The 21403-nt window shown below is 40.2% G+C and overlaps 2 protein-coding genes across 3 annotated transcripts; one reads left to right on the forward strand and one right to left on the reverse strand.

Annotated features, from left to right (window-relative positions):
• Positions 1 to 517: 517 nt before the first annotated feature.
• mpnd (MPN domain containing) lies at positions 518 to 9894 on the reverse strand. 2 transcript variants are annotated; one of them, XM_084065630.1, is made up of 13 exons: positions 9661 to 9894; positions 8741 to 8943; positions 7843 to 8064; positions 7378 to 7477; positions 7114 to 7192; positions 6353 to 6449; positions 6166 to 6238; positions 5260 to 5336; positions 4914 to 5082; positions 4503 to 4573; positions 3249 to 3338; positions 2818 to 2910; positions 518 to 2166 (listed from the first exon to the last, which is right to left on the reverse strand). In XM_084065630.1, the coding sequence occupies exons 1-13, from the start codon at positions 9662 to 9664 to the stop codon at positions 2080 to 2082; spliced, it is 1365 nt and encodes a 454-aa protein (XP_083921756.1). In that variant the 5' UTR covers positions 9665 to 9894; the 3' UTR covers positions 518 to 2079. The 2 variants fall into 2 exon arrangements, with proteins under 2 accessions (XP_083921756.1, XP_083921757.1); XM_084065631.1 differs by having other exon boundaries at positions 519 to 2166; positions 7396 to 7477.
• A 1716-nt stretch (positions 9895 to 11610) lies between these two features.
• LOC311051198 (signal-transducing adaptor protein 1-like) lies at positions 11611 to 20911 on the forward strand. The gene is made up of 14 exons (XM_084065633.1): positions 11611 to 11876; positions 14215 to 14286; positions 14534 to 14653; positions 15044 to 15100; positions 15728 to 15894; positions 16362 to 16493; positions 16601 to 16670; positions 17391 to 17493; positions 18139 to 18231; positions 18592 to 18657; positions 18814 to 18867; positions 19012 to 19071; positions 19285 to 19437; positions 20021 to 20911. The coding sequence occupies exons 1-14, from the start codon at positions 11790 to 11792 to the stop codon at positions 20071 to 20073; spliced, it is 1287 nt and encodes a 428-aa protein (XP_083921759.1). The 5' UTR covers positions 11611 to 11789; the 3' UTR covers positions 20074 to 20911.
• The last annotated feature ends 492 nt before the right edge of the window (positions 20912 to 21403 follow it).

Genomic DNA, 21403 nt, shown 5'->3' on the forward strand with positions numbered 1-21403 from the left:
TCAACATAATTTTGTATGGTGCAACACACTTGTGTTGCCTTTGTGTCTTTTTAATTAAACTTCACACTGTCATGGAATGATTTGTCTGAAAATGGAAAAATAGATCAAACAAAGTAAGACACTGTTATTAATGTAGATACGAGGGGATAGATAGTAGTCCATGGAAACAAAAATGGTAATGAATGCTATTCACATGCACGTACGTGCGTGTGTGTATACGTGCTCGTAGCGACTATAGCGAGACTTAAAGAATTGATTTGCATTATGTGGGGGACAAAAATTCACAAAATACTTCACAATTATATCTATATATCTATAGACTCTAGATAGGAATACCCAATTTAATCAATCATGAAAGGAAAGCTACTGATTAAATGATTGTCCAATGGATAAAAGTGATGTTCAAGTGATGTTGATCTGTCGGTTAGGATGTACAAAATACATGATTTTATCCACCTCTGAATTAGGCCATTTTCAGGTTTATGTGAATCTGAACATGATTACAAATAATTCCTTGCTTAACTAGTCTCCACAATGTATTGTAGGCAGCTAACTGTACTATCTATGTTGTGGAAGTTTATTCTTTTCAAATAAGAATAAGTCAATAAGTCAATACGAAATAAAATGGTGGTCACATTTTAATTATTCCAGTGTGTTTGTTTTAATGGTTTGAAGGTCATCAGCAGGCTTAAGGCATTGTTCTATTTTCATACGTGTATACCTCACAATTCACAATTATTGATAAATACAGTACAGATAAAGAGGAATATGGTTACTGGCACAACCAAGAAGGAGGATGTCTCGCTACTGGCAGAGAGACAGTACAGGGACACGTTCACAGCACATACACCCATGTCTGGTTAAGAAATTACTATACTTAACTTACTTGGCACAAAGACTAGGATATGACTTGCTCCAATTTGTCACTACCCAATCAAGTGACTTGACAAATTGTCTAGTAATACTCTGAAAGTTTACTGAACTAATAGTGATTTCAGTTACACTAATATCTGCCACAGGGACCAGTGTATATCATGCATATTGTGAATTCCAAGTTATACCATTACCAACCAGCAGCCACACAGTTAGGAAGGCCATAGGGGAGACACAACACTCAACTTCCTCTGTTTTGCCGCTTAGGGCACAATAGAGGGGGAAACTCTTATGTGAAATACAGTATGTTTAACTATGAACCATATTTGTGCTGACTTAAGTAAGTATTCTCAGCCAGAATTGATAAACAACTAGTTTCACTGTTTTCCAACCACCACAGTATTGGCTTAGTCCATAAAGGCCATTGCTGCACATTCAATTTCACACTGTACATAAGTGGCAATCTATCATGGCAAACTGTGGCAGATAGGCACATACAGTAGTAGATCCAGTGTGCAGAAAAACACATCTGAAATTGACCAGTACACACAGACTGTGTACTGGGCTGGTCCATAAAATATTTCCTTTTCCATGTCTGTTGTTGAGTATGGGAGCCCATTTCTGCCACTGAATAAAATGTCAAATGCTTGACTTGACTTTCTGAAGTCACAATAATGGTTTCAGAATTTGACTTTTCTTTTGTTTTCATAGTTTACTTACTTTATCTTATAGTTTATTTTATAGTTGTTTGCTTAGATCTATAGAAAGAAATCCTCACAATTCTTCATTTTATTCAATGGCGGTAATGGAATTCCATAGTTGAGGGTCATTTTACTTTAGTATAACATTTAGTGTCCATTATTGCCCATTATTGGCAAGTAACTGCAATACCACATGCTTGCTTCCATTTGTTGCTATCAACACACTAGAAAATGTTGTCATGTTATACCATGTCTGTCTGTTTGAGTGAATGATTACTGCCCACAATGTCATAGTAAAGAGTATCTTCAAGTTTGACCCAAAGGTTGTACCAAAGTAAAATATTGCTCAGTATTTAAGATAACCGGGCATTTCTGAAGCAGCTGTAAGTTCATATAAAACAGTCCTGTCGGGGTCTGTAAAGGGAAGTGCAGAAAGGCATATGAGAAGGAGCGACTTCTTGAGATGCAAAGTGGCCTCACACTCACGCACCCGCAGAGGGACCACTCAGTGTGTGTTGCACAGCTGACTGTAGACGTGCTCCAAGATCTGGGAGTAGGCCTGGTCCTTAGGGGCATGGCCACTCAGTGAGCCCTGTGGTGGACAGAGAACCAAGAACATCAGGTGGAGGTTCAATGCCACTTTAAAATGAAGTATGAGACATGTCCAACTTGATGATTAAATGAGCTTTGTGGCTCCTGAACCCTATACCCAGAATGCATTGCAATAACAGCCAGAGCCAAGAGGTCATGTGGCATGACGGCAATGTCAGTGGTTTTGAATAGCAATGTGTCCCAGTAAGAGAAATCATTTGTTTTACAGAAGTGGTTTTGTTTATGTTTAGCTATTAGGATAGAGATGGTTAAGTTTAGGTATAAGTGGGTGTATTTAGGCATTCATTTACAGATGGTCAAATTCAGGTACGGTATACTGTACCTGTTAGGCATTGTGTTTGAGGGTTAGGTTTAGGTACAGTATGGTAAAACATGGTTACAAATGGTTAGGTTTAGGTTTGAGTTTGGTGAGGTTAAGGGTTAAGGTTGGGGTAAGGATCTGGGAGGGTGGCTATCAACTGACTTACAGTAGCTGCGTGATCTCAAACTCCCAAATTCTGACCTTGTAGAAATTGCGTGCCAACACCGGTTCAGGAGCCACAACATTTCAGAGTGCCATTGTGACATCTATACTGTAGCTTAGGCTCATAAGTACTGTAATTGTATTGTAAATGTTGAGTTTCAAATCAACCTTGATTTTGCACATCATGGTAGTGTCAGGGCACCAATACTGGTTAAATTGGACAACATCTGGAGCAGCCCTGTAGTAGTCAACCAGCAACATCTGTAGAAGAATGGCAGACAGAAATTGTTTTGTTGATACATAGTATCTTAGTTTTTTGGCAACATATCCATGAACTAAGAAAATTATGAACACTGATGAAAACACTGATGAATACTTGATATTGCATCCTGCACTAAACAATACACATTGTTTCACAATCAAAAAAGTTAACTACTTAAGCCTGATTTACTCTTCATCGTATGATGATGTTGCATGCCGAAAACAGCCAACCTACAAGCTCACATTATTTGTCAATGTGTCACATTGTGATGCCTTGTGAGCTTGTAGATCTACTATTTTACTATGTTCTTTGAACATTTCTGAAAGTGTTTACGTACCATCTCATTGAGAACATCACTGGTGAGGAAGTTGTCTTGTACATAGGTCACCTCCACAGCTACTGGGATTCCATAGTCATTGGACCGTTGCTGTGTGAAGGAAGACAAACAGAAACCATCTCCAACTCCACACAGAAAGTTCACTCCATCCCAAAAGAGTAGTACATGTTTTTAGTTTACCGTTTTAACCCATTAAGACCTATGACCTAAGAGGCCAATTCTAAAAATGTTTTCTAAATCCTAACAGTTTTCTGAAAAACCTATGTTTCTATATCAGTGGTGCTGTAACAGAGAGAGGTCCTCTGTTACTGATGTTTTGCACAGTTGTATTTTGCACAATGATTTTAAGTATGTATTGAATTATAATCATGAAGGGCAAGTGCAATGTGTAATGGGTATGAGTGTGATAAGAGACCAAGAGCAATATGTTTGAGTAGTGCAATATAGGGAATGCTGGGTGATTATTGAAAGCTTAACATGTCCCTGTAAGTTGTGCATGTGGCCAGAGTAATTGGGCTGGACCAAGTCAGAAGGGCAGAGGGGGGGTTGTAATGTTGGAATTGCTATGGATATTGTTGTGTAATGTAGTATGAGAATCATTGGTGTAGTTCATGGAGTTTTAATGGATGTCAGGAGAGTTAATGTTATCTGTATTTATGTATGTGTATTATTCGGTAATCTACCCCTTGACATGGTTGAGTCCAAACTAATTGCCTCCAGCTGAGTATAAAAGGCTGCCAGCCACCAACACACTCAGTTGGTAGTAGGATGAGAACTGGACACCACCATGTCACCTGTCTAGAGAGCTTCCTGTGTTCATGTATTGTTTGTATTGTCGGTGAACAATCAGAATAAATACACCTTTTTGGTTGCACCCAATCAAGGCCTCTGTACTAACTCCAACCGCAAGTCGGGCATTCTAACAGGTGCTCAAGCCTTTTCATGTCAAGGACCCCCAAAATTATATGTATTTGGCCGCCGACCCCCATCTCAAAATATTTTGTTCCGGGGACCTCCAGAAACAAAATATTTGAGTTAAAAATGTTCACTTAAAAATGTCGGCACTAAGTGACGCTTGTATATCTGCTATTTTTTAATAGCCAAAGTATACAATAATGGTTAAAGTGGTTACACAGATGCTGGGGTTAACAGTGCTGTTTAAAATCAACATCGTCTGGGCCTCGATACATATACCACCAAGACATTTTTTGTTTGAGTTTCATATTAGGGAGTATCCCATTACTCTGTCCTTACCTCAGGTGGTGGTACGACCCAGAATGGTGTGATTGTGGATGCCACACCCTGGTTACCATGGTAGTAAGGGCCTAAAAAGAAACGGGGATAAAAGCTCAGTGGCTCCAAGTTCAATCTCTGGGCCTACTTTCTGGACATAAACATACCTAAGATCTTACCTGAACCCCTGAAAGCATTGTGACTCCAGCCTTCATATCCCTCAAATGTTTTGTTTTGACTGGTATACCTAAGTACTTAAATGTGACACTAATATGCACATTGGCAACTGGAATGTCTGATTTCTTATTAAACTTTCCTCAATCAATCAATCAATCAATCAATCAATCAATCAATCAATCAATCAATCAATCAATCAATCAATCAATAAATCAATCGTATGTTTATGATCAATAAGTAGGGAGTGGGACTGACCACAGATGATTCCCAGACAGGGTTGGAAGCCGTTGCTTGAACCCTGCAGCCTCAGCTGGTGGTCCATCTGAGAGTCGATGTCCTGCAGCGAGGGGAGAGCTGGACCCCGCGGGTGACTATGGTACCAGCCCACCAATGACAACCCACGCATGAAGAGGTTTTGGCAGATCTGCAACCATCACACGTTACAACAACATTGTATGGCATAACATAACATCGGCAACGGAGACTCTCTACATATCAGTGCATAGGGACCACATAAAGCAGTAAAATGTAAGGTCTTATATATAAAGAATATTTATAGATGTTGATGATATACTACTACAAACACAGTCCATTGTCTTACCTCCTCTTCCACAGCAGAGGCGGATTCTCTGTCTCCTAGTCGGGTTCGACAGGGAAAGGCCCTTAAGACCGTCAGTACTGGAACACAGTCAGGGACAACAACCACACAGAGGTCAACAGAGAGAAGAACACTGCTATAGAGCGTCGCAGTTCCCGCCCACTTCCTGGTGCCGGAAGTAAATACTCAATGCATTTTTCCCATTGACTTTTACAAAAATATTTATATAAATTAATTTAAGCCTAGAATCAAGCTATCCAGGATAGCGGTGAATCATGACCATAAAACGTTTGATTCTGTGAAAAAACTTTTTTGAAAACGGCAAAACAAAGGGTATTTATTAAATATAGTATATCATATCATTAAATATAAAATTTTAAAAAATCACAGAAAAAAAAGGTTTTATGGTCATGATTCACCGCTATCCTGGATAGCTTGATTCTAGGCTTAAATTGATTGATATAAATATTTTTGGAAAAGTCAATGGGAAAAATGCATCGAGTATTTACTTCCGGCACCAGGAAGTGGCGGAACTGCGATGCTCTATTAAAGTGTGTTTCTTGTATCTTATTTTGAAATAATGGTATTGTGTTTCCTGTCTTCCATATAGTTGTTACCTGTCTTGTCTCGCCACCTTGTTATTATTGTTAGTTTGTGTCACCGGTGTCCTTGTTTGCCCCAGCCAATCCCTGTGTTGATTGTCCTTTAGTTCACCTGTCTCTTGTTAGTTCCCAGTGTATTTATACCTGTCTGTTTCTTAGAATAGGTTGCCTCTGAAACCTTTTATGTAGTCAGCTCTTGTTGCCTGTTTTATGTAGATTTACTGTATGTCTTAATTGCGTTTGGGTCCAACTACAAAACTACCTATGACACTTATTCCCAATTCACAGCTGATTAAAGAGTACTCACGTTGTGTGTTGGTGTCCCATCGTCCTCCCAGATAACCCACCACCTCACTGGTGGTTAGGTGACAGTGGAAGTCCTGATGAGAACACATAGGCATCAGGCTCAACTTCTAAGTGCTCTTTGACAATGACAGGTGTGTCAGTTACTGCTGTCGCTGGAGTTGCACGTTTTAAATGTGGTTGATTCTTACCATTAGCAGCAGCACGTTACTGGACACAGCTACATTAAACGGCTGGAATCTGTTGATGGCCGAGAAGGCTGACAGCTCCACTAGTGTGTGTGGATCTCTGAGGATATACAGTTCAATGCAAGTTCAAATCAAATTCATTACATGCCAAATACAATACAATTGAGTAGCTTTTTCACCTAACCTTTTTCCAGTTCTTTCTTAAAAAAAACATTTATTCTACTTTTAACTTAAGTCGTTTTTTGATACATTATTGTACCCAAAAGAGCTACTTTAGTACTTTTACTTGAGTTCCACACAAGTAATTGTTTTTCTATGTGAGTAACATTTAAAGCTGCACTATGTAACTTTCCTCCTCTACCCAAGATTTTAACCCGGTTTCCTGCCCAAGTGCTGAAATTTGTACCTGCTTGCTCAAGGGATAAATTGGATCTTGACCATCAGGTAAAAAATTGTGTCAGATCCTATGTCTAGGTGAGACATGACCTTTGACACATCTAAATGTCTCAATAGAAGAGCAGGGAGACAAAATACAATCACACCAATTGTATGAGTTATATTGTATTAACATACTCTACCACACAGGTTGGACAACATTTAAATGTATTCATAACAAAAAGTTACATAGTGCCGCTTTAGGTCAAGCAAGAGTACTTCTACTTGAGTATTATATTCTAGTACTCTTTCCACCCTTGTATGCAATGTACATCTACATGTACTGCACATACAGTGACATGGATGAATGTCTGGAAAAAAGCCAATACCTTGCAGCATCCCTGGTACCCAAGGAGCAGTATCTGACAGGGATTCTCTCTCGGTCCGTTCTCCTTGACATTATGATGTCTGTAATGTTAAACATTCTATATAGCATTTATTTTTTGCAGTTTGCTAGTTTTGCTGAAAAAAACGTAACATAATGGAACAGGTGAAGACAAAGTTGTATGTTAATTTGATTTCCTATAACCTTTTAGTCAACTTTTTCCATTGTTAAGAATACAGAATTTAGAATAGAATAGAATGGGTTTTACCGTTCAGCCCAGGTTTACCATTCTTATTCTTCTCATCCGCCTGTACAGCAGCTTTCCCCTCCTCTTCGTCCTCGTCGTCATCCTCTTCACTCACTAGGCTCTGGTGTCACAGGAAAACAGAACATTGAAAATGTTTGAGGAGGATCTTGGTGTACCAAAAATACTCTTCTATGATAAATGTCATTCATTGTTAATATTACAGATCTTACATCTCCCTCCAGCCTCCCCTGCAAACTCATTTTTCCTCCTATAGTCTTCATTTCCTCTCCCTGCACATGAGCAGACATTTATTTAACAAAGCCAGCAAGCCTGTCTGCTTCCTGGATCCCGATCCTACATAACTCGTACAGCCATATTGGCTATTATGCTGGAAAATTCCATTGTGCGGCCTCAGAGCCGCGTCCTCAGAAAGACCGTTTGATAAGACAAAACGTTAAAGGAAATAAATAAATGCCTTGTCCACACCATGTCTGCACTGGGCTGGTACTTTTGTAGCCAGGTGGTTTTGTACTGGACCAGCTTCTGTCCCCGGTAACGCACCGAGGCCCAGCCACAGCCAGACTTCTTGGCTGGGTTGACCAGACGTTTACAGTGAGTGGCCCAGGCACTGGGAGAGTTGAAGATCTGTCCGGTCTCCACCCAGCGGATCTTCCCGTCATTCAGCAGGTCCCCCACAAACTTCTTCCCCTTAGGCCGAGAGAAGGAAGACAATGGTGAAACTGTGGGTTCAATTGACAAATATCACTTCCTCCATGTGGCACCATGCTTAACATGTACTGTAGTAGCACTTACCAGCAGGGCCAAACAGAGTGGTACAGATTGTAGTCCTAAAATCCAAAAAAAGTGAGTTTGCAATGGATTCCCTCACCAGATTCCCAGTGTTTTCTTACCATAGGGTTTTAATTCATGCAGAAAATAAGGTCTGTGCTTAACATGATTTCCTTAGATTATCCTGTTGACCAAAACGTGAACATCATAAGCCTTTGTTTGCTACAGAGGTTTCTTTTCTTTTCTTTTCTTAATACATACAATATCCAAAGCAGAATTTCCATTGGAAATATTTGATGGGATCCAATGCCAGAAGTCACGTCCAGGTTGGCCAACAAAAGAAATCTGTAGCACTCTATACTATAGGAGTGAAAAACTATGAAGATTCAACAGGCTGACATGGGCTCTCAGATATATCATGATGTGTAGATTTGATTTAACAACTTTGAACCTGGCACCCCTATTTTGGGGATGTCATTATAAGCTTGTGGATGAGATATTTTCACTATTTGTCAAATGATGACGTATATACGCACATAATTTATATGTGAGTTCATTACAATATATAAGCTGCATCAGTAGCATGTGTTATTACCAGGTAGTGTATGGACAGTATTCCATCTCCTGGCTCCACCAGGCCATCTTTGAGCAGCACTCTCAGCGTGATGCCTCTCCTGGTTAACAGGGAACCCCTGCCCGAGCTGGAGCGAAGTTCTGCTTCCTCTCCTCCACTCAGCTCCTCCTCATCCTCCTCTCCTCCATCTTCCACCACCTGTGGAGAACTGGGTGGCTCCAAATCTGAGGACAACACACACGCGCGCACACACACACACACACACACACACACACACACACACACACACACACACACACACACACACACACACACACACACACACACACACAGAGAGAGAATGAGATGTCACAAAAAAACGAATAGATACTAGTTGATCATATTTCTGACAACCAACATTATGTGATGTCTTAGTGCATTTACGTGTTTATTTGAACTTTTATGAAGGGTGTGTAGACTATAGAGTTTAAGTTTTGAAGTTTTAGTTTAATAGCCTACTTTGACTGTCATGTATACCTTAATTGGCATAATTGTTAAGTTCAGTTGTGAGAAAGCCACGGTAAATATTAATAACTATCCCTGTAGTGCGATCATTTGTAATGGCTTTTAATGGCCAGTCTATTGTAATGGCAGCCGGCGTCTTCCATAATAGCTAGCTCTATAGGGGTGAAAACAAACAATCATACCTGAGTCATCTCAAACGGTATGATCAAAATACCCGATAGATCATCTAAAACAGCTTATTTCATTAATTACCACTATGCTATAACACAGGTTACACAGCAACTAGTATGCAGTCGGGGGTCTTTTGTTTTCCCACGTCCCATTAGAATTGTCTTGATCTCCGCAAGACGAGGCCTGGGTCCTCCTCGATCTCTCCTTTTAATTTCACTAAAACACATCTAATTAAAAAAAAGAAAACCCTGTTTCATTATCCTCACCCATTATCTCGGATGTCGCCTTTTTTTTTAAATCCAACTCCGTCAAAAAAAGGTGTTCCTTTTTTATTTTTTAAAGGCACTTTAGCTGTGAAGTGAGCTCTTGGAATAGGTCTCACAACAAATAACACTACGCTCCAGCCAGGGCTATTATTCAAAAGCATAAAATGAAGGCTAGTGTCTGTCTGTGTCTATGCAGTCAGTGTAGTTTCCTTGTTGTGTTGCTTTAATGTCAGTTCCTCCCCTTTCTTCTGCTTGGGGGTTTATATACTCCGTCCGTCCGCACGGCGGTGTCGCGCGCCGGGGGAAAATAGCTCGATCTGCAAGCTCACAGCGCGTCGCGTCCGCAACGCGCTGTGAGCTTGCAGATCGAGCTATTTTCCCCCCCGGCGCGCGAGCGGCGCGACACCGTACGGAGTATATATAAAGCCAGGCTTTTTTTCTCCCCTCACTCCACCGTCCTTGTCACTCTCTCTCTTCCCTGTGTTCTTACAAACGGGTTTGTCCGTTTATCTGCCATCATTATTATTCAACACATGGCCCCGGGCCGGCTCAAAATAATACGAAGACGACACTTTAGATATATATAAAGACTAATAGATGATACTCAATAAGATAATGTGCTTTGTTATTATTATTAATCGTCCTGTTTCCTCCGAAAAGACACGGCGGCGGTCGCGTTTCTTTCTAGTAATGCCAGCCTGTGTGTACTCGAAGCATCCTCTCGGCTCTTTTAAGACCGGTTAAAACATAATGCACTACCAAAAAAAAACACTTTATATATGCATGGAACGCTATGAAGTAGCCAAGCCACTTGTTCATTAAGTTAAAGCCCGTAAAGTGCGCGACTGCGTCCCATATACTTCATATAATCGGCTATTATTTTCACATCTTTCCTTGTCCCCCCCCACAAGCAGTAAGTCAATCACCCTCCGCCTCGCGCGAGGTTCCTCCTTTATCTCCAAGAAAGAGATCCCTGCAGTACCGCACACAACCTGAGGAGGGCAGCACACGACCAACAGTTGACTTGGCTTTATGCCTATGCCTACAAGTGACCACTATGTATAATAGGACTATTGTTTTACAATCCTAGCAGTCTTGGTTTACATATGAGCATATACCATTCTCTGTGTCTCCGGGATTAAAGATTATACTCTCAGAAGAAAGTGGGAATCCCCTTCCCTTTTATGCGTGGTTATTATATTCCCATCATTGTCAGTGGTGTAAAGTAACTAAGTACATGTACTCAATTACTGTACTTATTTTTTTACCACAATTTTGAGATATTTTTTTACTTTACTGGAGTATTTCCAATTTTCTACTCCACTACATCTCAGATGCAAATATTGTACTTTTACTCCACTAAAAACTTTAGTTACTAGTTACTTTGCAGTTTTAGATTATTATTACAAAACATGCATTAAACACTTCAGCCCTATATACATTTTGGCCATTTGAAAATAGCCGATCTGCAAGCTCACAATGTGTTGCGATGCGACGCATTGTGAGCTTGTAGATCTGCTATTTCTAAAGATTTGTATACATTTTATAGTTATACATTTGAAAAGTATAATGCATATAAGCATAATGAGTTATTTTACTTTTGGTACTTTAAGCACATTTTGATACCTACCCTTTTGGGTACAGTTACTCAAGTTCATTTTTAATTCCAGGCTTTTACTTGTAACAGAGTATTTATACATTTGAGTATTGATACTTTTACTCAAGTAAAAAAAAATAGTACTTGTTCCACCACTGATCATTGTTCTCTAGAAGTGTGTGATTCCCATCCTTGCGAAATATACTGTACGTACGTCAGAGAAGTCAGAAGCATGAAAGATGAAGGCACCCGCCCAGCCGATAAAGCAACCAATCGGCATAGAGGATGCTGTGAATAGTGTTGCCTTAACCTTGGCAGGTGAGTCAGGTGGTGAATCCCCTCACAGGCTCAGAACAAGTCAGTCTGGTGGTAGTATATATTGATCAGGGAGAGGAAAACTTCATTCCAAACTTTCAACACAGACTACTGTTCCATATATTTTCAGCCCTAATCAAACTATTGGGCTGAAAATAATAGACTAGCTTTTTAAAGTTTTCAAGACAGGACAGTAGCCTGGTCAAAGGGGTCTGCTATGGCCAAGCGACCAGGTCGAGTGAGGAACCAACTTCCACACTGTTACTATGAGGGCTACCTGGAGAAGAGATCAGTCAAAGATAAGGTATGTTTTCAGGAGGGAAAAAATAATGATAATGTATGGGCCTACTTGTGCAAACTGTAATTAAACAGTTGTTCACTGACTCGCTTGAAACAATATGATGATCAAAAGTGTTGAATTGTTTCACTTGTTCTCTTTTATCACTATTAGGCCTATTATTGTTATTATTTGATCTATTCCACTTCAGATATATACTAAAGTAAATGTTTGTATTTTAATCTTTGGCGTTGTTATTGCACCATTTGTAAGACACATATTTTGTTTGAGTTTGTATCATTGAGTTTGATCTAAATGAGCAGCTAACACCTGTTGTTTTGTGTGCATACTCATGCAAGCGTGCGCATGAGTGTGTGGTGTGTGTGTGTGTGTGTGTGTGTGTGTGTGTGTGTGTGTGTGTGTGTGTGTGTGTGTGTGTGTGTGTGTGTGTGTGTGTGTGTGTGTGTGCGTGCACACTGCATGCTTCCACATGAGTCACAAAAATGTGAGAGAAGAATCTGTTGGCGGGGCATTTGTATTTCCTTAAGCTTTTCAAATTAAGTTGCCCTAACATATCATTAGCATGTCATGGTTAAAGGTCTGTCTAACCCTGACTCACCCAAATCTGATCCACTATTTATGTTTTACAATGGCACATTTCAGACAGGTCTACTAATGTACTGTGTCCTTCACTTGTTGTTGATGTTTTGTTGGTTTGTTTGAAATGGGGCATGAATGTCATTCTGTTATGGGTTACAGGAGCTCGATTGAAGCCTAACTTACTAATGCATTACTACAGTATAAAAAGCCTGTGGATGCAGTTTGTAAGCCAGTGGTCTTGCTGCAATGTACGTGTCCTAGTTGTTGTAATGATTAACAAATATCAGAAGGTTTGGAGAATTTCACCCTTGGCTGAGTGGGATAAATGTTGCTTTTCATGGGCGTTGTAGTCTGACAAGATGAATAGTTTCTGGTAAGTAGGCCGGTGTGTGTGCACTTTGGTTTTCCGATAAGGTGAAAAGCGTCGCTTGTTTCCCTCTAACCAGTCTGGCTGCTTTTTGTATTCTAGGCATCATAAAGATTAACAGGTTGAGCATGATCATCAAGCTACCTCTTTTAAGACCCAAACAGCCAAGTCAACTTCTCATATTGATTGAACAGTTATTATATGATTTTATGTCCTTTTGTCCTCAACACCAAATCTCTTCACTGAAAATAGCTGATTGTGAGCTTGTATATCTGCTATATTGGCTGAATGTTCTCCCCAGAATAAGGACGCCTGGGTTATGTGGTTGAACTTTAAACATAGGTTCATATCCCATAGGTGGTAGTTGTAATCCAGCTTTCTACAGTCTTCTAGTCACTTTGGCCTGACAGTGATATAGGTCAGGAACACCAGTATAGTGAGTCCTGTGTGGCATTTCAAACTAATCAGTATTCAATGGACAGTGGGTATAATTAGTAAAAATGACAGCTTAAAGCTTGCATTGCAAGTTAATCATAGCGCCTGTCTGATTTATCGGTCTATGACATATATATCAATATTAGTATATGTGTATGTTGTCCGATACGAAAATGTTGTTTTACAGAACATAATGCAGAAACAGATGCTTGGTGTAATTTAGAAATTGTTCTATTTGTGTTGTTCTAGTGAAGTTTACAGTTTCAGTGCAGTGAAGTAATATATGTTATTGTTAAACTGTAAAATATGCTGCCTCTTTTATCTTTATAAGTGTTTGATAACCACATTTGACAAAATCTGCAAATATATTGATATTGCACTTTTGTACTCTGTAAGATTGTTACTGGCATTGGCCCTAAAAAATACAGTACAGTTCGGGCTCTAATGCCTTCACGTTCTTGCAAATGGTATGACTCAATGATATTTGTGAGGAAAATGGAGCTACTTCCTGCATGTGTCTACAGAGGAGTATCTATCCAACCACTTTAATCACTGCCACTAAAACTAATCTTGTCTCGGTCACCCACAACCTCTTGTCTCATGAACTGAATTACATTATTTTAAAAGTTTACCTTGTTTTGTGTCTTGCACTATACATTTATTTTCACCTGGTCTCTCTGCAGTACTGTATGTATAGTAGGTTCATGTCAAATATTTGAAACAAAGCCTGCACACTTGAATTCATCCTACGCACCTCAATTTGCGACACACATGAATGTGATAGAACACATACCTGTATCACACTCACTCTGTCTATGGTACATTGTAGTCTATTTAATACAGATGAAAATACTTTTTCCCCCCTCTCAATTCCCCCTCTTTGTACCTTCACCTTTTGTGGTGGAACGGCTGAATAATTGTCCCTCTGTCTGTCTCGTTGTCTGCTTGTCTGTGTGGTTGCAGACATCTCGGAAACTGTGGACCTGCCTGTGTGGAAACATGCTTTTCTTCTTCAACAACAGCAAAGACGCTGCCGTGAGTCACTTTGTTTAGAAGTACTTTAGACTGGTGCAGCTGTATGGCTGGTCAGCAGCTGTTATTGATAAAACCGTACACTAGGAATGCGACATCTCATTCAGTGTGTGTGTGTGTGTGTGTGTGTGTGTGTGTGTGTGTGTGTGTGTGTGTGTGTGTGTGTGTGTGTGTGTGTGTGTGTGTGTGTGTGTGTGTGTGTGTGTGTGTGTGTGTGTGTGTGTGTGTGTGTGTGTGTGTGTGCCACCAGTATGTAGACAGGCTGGACCTCAACAGCTTCATCTCCATAACAGATGACTGCAGCCGTGACCGGAAATTAGACGCAGCCAGGCTCATCCTGCGTTTGAAGGATGAAGACATCCATTTAACTGTAAGGAATATACTGCATATACACAGTAAAACCCTCAGTGTTCATCTAAGTCTGGGAGTGTAGAAAATCTATGCTCTCAGAGTTAGTTAACACTAAGTACATAGGGTGTAGTAAGACTAATATGTAAACCAACTCCTCAAAGTTGGTTTGAGTTTTGTATAGTAGTGTATATCTGCCTGTCTCTTATATGTTATCATGATTTGTGTGCGTGGGAACTCATTTTAAACAAGCTTAGTGCTTTACGAGTTATCCAGTTTAGTAGACCTTGTATTGTGAATTGTACTTCCATGTACTGTTTCTCATGTCTTACTAAATAAAGTACATCAATCAATCAATCAAACTGGGAAAGGTCACCACTTTTAACACAGTGTTAATGTTTTGTGTCTACAGGCCCCTAGCCTCGAAGCTCGTGAGCTGTGGAAAGGATTCATATATTCCGTGGTTCAGGTGTGTTATGCTATTGAGTTTGGAATTTGTTGAGTCTCTGATCAGATTCTCTGATCAGATTCCCGTACTGTATACAAACTATTTTCAATCTCCAGGTGACGTCACTGGTTATCAGGGCTGCATGCAATATAATCAAACATTAAAATGTGATTAATTGAAAGGGACTTTTACGGCTGCTGGGAATTGATATGACGGAATTGATATGACGCAATTACGGATCTTCGAGTGCATGTAAATATTAATGGTCCATGTGAGGAAACAAAACAAGCAATAAAATGTGCTGAACTTGGCATGCAACAATCATTACAGTAAATTGGACACACACACACACACACACACACACACACACACACACACACACACACACACACACACACACACACACACACACACACACACACACACACACACACACTTGAATGGATGTGGCTGATTTGAGTTAATGAGTTACTCTGTAAAGTCCGAAATCTTAATTTAACTCTGAGAGCGTACAAACTTACGGGTCCATTATTTGGTTGCATTTGTGCACTCTCAGAGTTAAATTACCACAGAGAATGTCACTGTGCAAAGAGTGTGTTTGTTCCACAGCTATAATTACAGACTGCCTGTGTGTGTGTTTCCATTCAGCTCTCAGTACCCTCCTCCCTCAACCTGCTACCTGGTCAGATCCACATGCTCAAAGAGACAATAGAGAGAGAAAATGAAAGAATGCAGGCCATTTCTTCTCCACCCGTTGCACCTTCGCCTTCCTTTGACACCAACCTCTATGTTAGTCCTATGGATGACATGCCAGCGTGAGTACAGCATAATCATCTTATTAAAGAGATTATATTTAGACCTTTTATTTAGCCTTTCATACTATTTCCCCCCATCACTATCTGATGCTAGCGTATGAGTGTAAGCATGTACACCATTGTGTGCATGTCTGAAGTCAGGAATAATATGTAAAACTTTCCTATTAATTAACCTATTCAACTTTATTTATACTTATTGACCAGAGTCCCCCAGGGTCTAGGCCTGTTCCTTTCTTCCCTCTAACAAAATCTCTTAGGCGAAAATAACTGATCTACAAGCTTACAACACATTGCTATTTTGGCCGACTGTTCACCCCAGAATAGGGACGCTAGGGTTCAAGTGGTTAATAATCATTGGATCGGGTTGGGTCGGTAAGGCCCGGATACATTACTTGTCAGTAATCATCTAGTCCCTGTCTCGGTGAATGGTAATAAATGTTTTCTTCATCTTTGTGTGTTTTGTGCAGGTGTTACCACCAGGTGTCCCGTATGGAAGCAGAGCTGATGCTGGAGAGACACCTTGATAGAGGAAACCTGCTGCTGAGACCAGGGAGGGATGGAACCTCATTTGCCATCACCACTCGACAGGAAATGAATGGGTACGCGCACACAGGCACGCATGCACGCACGCACGCGCACACACTGCATACATCTTACTTTATGTATTTTCCCTTTTTTTCTCTCTCTCTCTCTCTCTCTCAAACAGGTCTGTATTCAGACACTACCGCGTGACTCGCAAACATGATGGGAACTTTGCCATCGATGTTGACCAGCCTGTGAGTGTCAAAGGGATATGTTCTGGGGTTAGAAAATGTACTTGCGCCACAGTAAAGCCAAATTTAAACTTCATTGAATGACAATGCACAGCAAAGTATGAATTAGGTTTAAGCGATTGAACCTTGGGCTCTTTAAGTCAACCTAAAACCAAGCAACAACTGAAATGAAATCCTTTGGTAATATTGAATTCAATATTCAATATACAGCAATGTTATCGTCCAGCCATTATATCATGTGCTAAATAGTGTGCATATCCTCTCTTGCTACCACACACACAACTCTAATTTAAATGCTGTATTCTATATCTACTATCAAATCAAAGATACAATGAATTAAACTGTCAAATTAATTACCATAGTTTTAGTTCTCCTATATTACGTTGGTTTTGTATGACACGAGGGAATAACTTCTGCTTTAGATGTTATTACAGTGGATATTAATCGAGCCTCTATAAATGTGTGTGTGTGCGTGCGTGCGTGCGTGCGTGCGTGAGTGCGTGCGTGCGTGCATGTGTGAAGAGTGGTAAATGATTCTCTAATATGTGGCCCTTTTGAAACAGTTATTCTATTATATTTACAGGTACATTATTGACGTAATATGTCCCTCATATCTATCTAGATTCTAGAACATAAAACCCAGCCCTCTCATCTGGGTCATGTCCTGTTCTCTCTGTCCATTAGCACTCATTAAATCATTGCATTGCATTGCTCTCTGTGCAGATCATCTGCGCCACGCTGCATGATGTCATCAGCAGTATGGTGAAGAAAACTGGTGGAACTATGACACCGTTCATCATGGACGGAACCTATGATGGGAACATCAGTACGAAATACTTTATTCCTGTCATTTTAATCTTCTCTATCTCTTTCCCATGGTTAATTTTGTATGTTCAAAAGTGTTACTTTTCAGAAAATTAAGCCCTTTTTAATACTTTTCATTGGTTCAATATTTGTAAAAACGCACAGAAAGACTTTCACTTTCACATAAAACCATTTCTAAAATAGCAGGTCTACAAAATATAGCAGCTCACAACGACGCGTTGTGAGCTTGTTACTGTAATCGGCTAATTTGGCTACTTTTGTGTGACACTGTAGTATTAATTTATGGCATTAAGATACTCGCCAACCTGTCAGCGAGGAGCCCCCACCGAGAAGATGTAGAGCTGACAGTTGCCGCAGTGGTGATGTGACAAATATCACCTCCCCCCAAAACAGGCCAGTTGTGTTCGTATAGACATTAGACAAAGTCAGATGGTGGTGGGCAGCTACTATACCATTGCGCCGTGACTCACCTCCTAACTTGATCCATCATTCACTCACTCACCCACTCACTCGCTAGCTCTCTTACTTAAACCTTCTGCACCTTCACCTCTGACCCCATGTGTTTGTTCACCACAGATTAAATATAGCTCCTGTCCATGGCTTCTGTCATTAAAGCATTCCATTCTAATCCTGTGTCTCTCTGCAGTGTTTGTTCAGTCAGATGAAGAGAATGGGGAGAAGAGAGTTCAGAATGCCATGTCAGACTCCCCTCCACAAGTCCCATGTCCTCCTAGACCAGGTAAGCAGGCCAACTCCCCACCACCACACGCACGCACGCACACACGCACGCACGTGGATACACATTTTGGTTTGGCACAGAGGAAGCCAGCTCTGACCTACATATATATATTAATGTATTGTTAGCTTTACTCAGGGCAGCATTTTCTCCCACAAAGGTCAATGTCTTTGTGTAGTCTGGGTTATACTTTTTTATTTATTACTTTTTAACCTTTATTTATCTTGGGAAGATTTACTAAACATGCACATGCTCTTGTAGCAACCCCCCCAGCACACAACCACCCACCATGTTCTCCTGCCTTCTACTGTTGGTAGTTTTCTTTGAATATTTCACAATGTACCACATAATGTCTCATATCAGCTCCAAGATTACCAATCCCAGAGCCAGAGTCTGAGACGGATGAGAGACTATACCTGAATGACACAAGTGAGTGATCTACTGCCATTAGTTACCCACCACAGTCCTGTCAATCGATCCTTCATCATTCCTTCTCTTCATCCTTACACTCACCACTCTCAATTACAAACAGGTCTGACTTCATACCCATGCACCTGTTGTTTACCCCTGTCTGTGCTCAAACAGGGACGGAGAAAGAGAAAGAACACGTGCGCCCTCCTGTTCCATTCCGTCTGCCAGGTGAGTTGTTGTTGAGACTCATCCTTTGCATTTGAAGTTATTAACTGGTTGATTTCCATTAATAATTCAATGTAGAGACACTGCAAAAGATTCTGCCGTATCTGTAATCATAATCTCTCCTGCATCCATAATCTATGATTTCAGTGTTGAATACCCGTCTGCTGCCTGACAGTTCAAATTCCAGTGATTCAACACCAAGTTCTGGTGAGCAGCGTTCATAATGACAATGTCATCTTTGTAAACAACGCTTTTTAATCAATCAATGAATCAATTAATTACACATATACATACAAACATACATGTACAGTACATACATGCATGTATCATGTATCATGTGTGTGTGTCTGTCTGTCTGTGTATCTATCCATCAAGAGTTAGCGATAATGTGTTAATCCTGTGTTCCCTACTATGTTGCAGGTCTTGAGAGGAAATCACCAAAACAAGCCTTGATGCCTCCTCCTACTCCCGCCCCTCGCACCTTTTCTCTTCCCTCGTCCTCTACAGACAACCAGGATGGAAGGATGAAGCGGCTCACAGTGGGTCCTGTCCCACCTGACACTCTGGCACAGAGTAAGTCCATGCAATGTGATCTGCTGATGCTTACAGTATTTGTACACTTTGATTCATTCATTGATTTGTGTATGTATGTCTGCATGTATGTATGTAGGGATGATAATAATACAATACAAACACAATTACACAATTACAATGACCATTGCATTGGTTGCATTGGTATCATTGCATTGGTAAACACAGTTTACAAAAATAAAAATAAATAACATTTATATCACAAGCCAAAATAAATGAGATGTTCTCTTTGTTCACTTATCCCACGCTATCTCTGATAATCGGCTATTGTAATTAACTTAATATTCAAATCTAGGTTTTGACAATAGTTTTAAACACAAATCATGACCATAATGGACAATAAAATATAAATTCCTAGTGAGTATGAGGCTCTGCCAGTTTATGAGCATTTGAAAGGTCTTGAGATTAAATATGGTTAAATCTGCCTCTATCCTGTCCCTCCTGGCTTTCTACACAGTATCTAATGCCAGAAGTGCCTTAAGGTCATCTTTAAATACAAGTATTGAAATCCTGTTTGAATGGTCTGACAGAGCTCATATATTTTGACACATCCTTGTTCCCTTAGCTGTCACAGAGGAGCTGAGACAGAAGCTGGAAAAGAGACGAATTGTGTCATAGTGACCTCTTCTGGTGGTGACATGAACTAGCAATCTTCTGCCACAATGTCCTGAGAAGAAATACAGGCCCGAGCCACTAACCTGAGTATACCAGCCAGGAAGTCTCCCTGGAAGAACTCGGACACACAAGAAGGTGTCGCTCTGGTATTACTTGGCTGAGCCTGAGACCCATTTGGTTACCTCTTGATGAAACTGAACGAGAGGCCCGTCTCTGTTCCCGGCCTCCACCACTGACAATATTTCAGGTGGTGGGAAAATGCACCCTGTGGTGGGGTTTCCCACATTCCAGAGTATGATGTAAGAGCAAAAAAAGGCCACCTTGTGAATATGGTCAATTTCAATTGCATTGCTGCCTTGCACTGTGCCTCCTTCACATCTTGGCAGAGGATCTTCCTAATCCTCTGGCGCCTGTCAGCGGCCCATCAGTCCGGAAGATAAAACACCTTATCGATTCCCTGTCGTTGGAAACTCACTAGCAAATGAAGTGACTGTAAATCGGGGTGTGCAATGTACAGTACATGTCTCATTATCCTCACTCTGTTCCTGTACGTTTTGCACATTTGTCCAAGGAAATGAAGGAAAACAGGTTCATTTTAATATATATTTCAATGTATTCATTATATAATCAACACTATATTTTATATACTGTATATATTTTTACCTATCAGTGTTGTTTGTTTCTTGTTTGTACATTTTAAGGACTATTATATATTTGCCCATAAGTTTGTGCCAATTTTCTCTTATGTCAGAGGTGTCCCTTTCTTTTTTTTAAATAAAATGTCATATTCTCATTACCTTTTCCATAAAGTGTATTATATATCAATATGGGTAGATTTCTATGGTGAATGTCATTTGTTTGTGAATTCCTGACCTTTCCAGCCTTTGTCTAAGAGGGATGCAAAGTAACTGAGGATCCACAAAGTGCTCTAACTCCTTTATTACCTCAATTTGACTCATACATTATAGTGGAAAAAAAATAACTATTTACAATACATTGTGAAATTATTTTAGCATATGAAATAACATTAAAATAATTCTCAACTTTAAAGCATTGCAAGGCTACAGATATCCAGAGGACGCATACATACAGAGCAACATGACACCTCATACTGTGTAACATCGAAGCAATGCAGAGGTCAAGTGGCAGACAAATAAAGACATTAGTAACCCCCTGTAAGAATCAAGCTTGCATTGTTCTTTCTCACCCAACTAGACCTCTAACCTGGCTAACAGATATATAGAGCTTAGTTGATGCTATGAGTTAGCTCTTCGATATAAACAATGGTTCTCAACTCTAGCGCTGAGGAGTTTGAATACTGCTCTGATCTCTC

Source organism: Gymnoscopelus microlampas (genome assembly GCF_963454915.1).
Source record: "Gymnoscopelus microlampas genome assembly, chromosome: 9".
In the NCBI taxonomy this organism is placed as follows: Eukaryota; Metazoa; Chordata; class Actinopteri; order Myctophiformes; family Myctophidae; genus Gymnoscopelus; species Gymnoscopelus microlampas.

Bases quoted from the DNA above. Each gene is read 5' to 3' on its own strand.
- LOC311051198 (XM_084065633.1), top strand. From the start codon at position 11,790: ATGGCCAAGCGACCAGGTCGAGTGAGGAACCAACTTCCACACTGTTAC. The intron at 17,494-18,138 runs GTACGAAATACT...GTCTCTCTGCAG, and splicing joins AACCTATGATGGGAACATCA to TGTTTGTTCAGTCAGATGAA. The intron at 19,438-20,020 runs GTAAGTCCATGC...TTGTTCCCTTAG, and splicing joins ACCTGACACTCTGGCACAGA to CTGTCACAGAGGAGCTGAGA.
- mpnd (XM_084065630.1), bottom strand. The intron at 5,083-5,259 runs GTAAGACAATGG...TGATGGTTGCAG, and splicing joins CCTCTGCTGTGGAAGAGGAG to ATCTGCCAAAACCTCTTCAT. The intron at 4,574-4,913 runs GTCAGTCCCACT...GTTTCTTTTTAG, and splicing joins CTGTCTGGGAATCATCTGTG to GCCCTTACTACCATGGTAAC.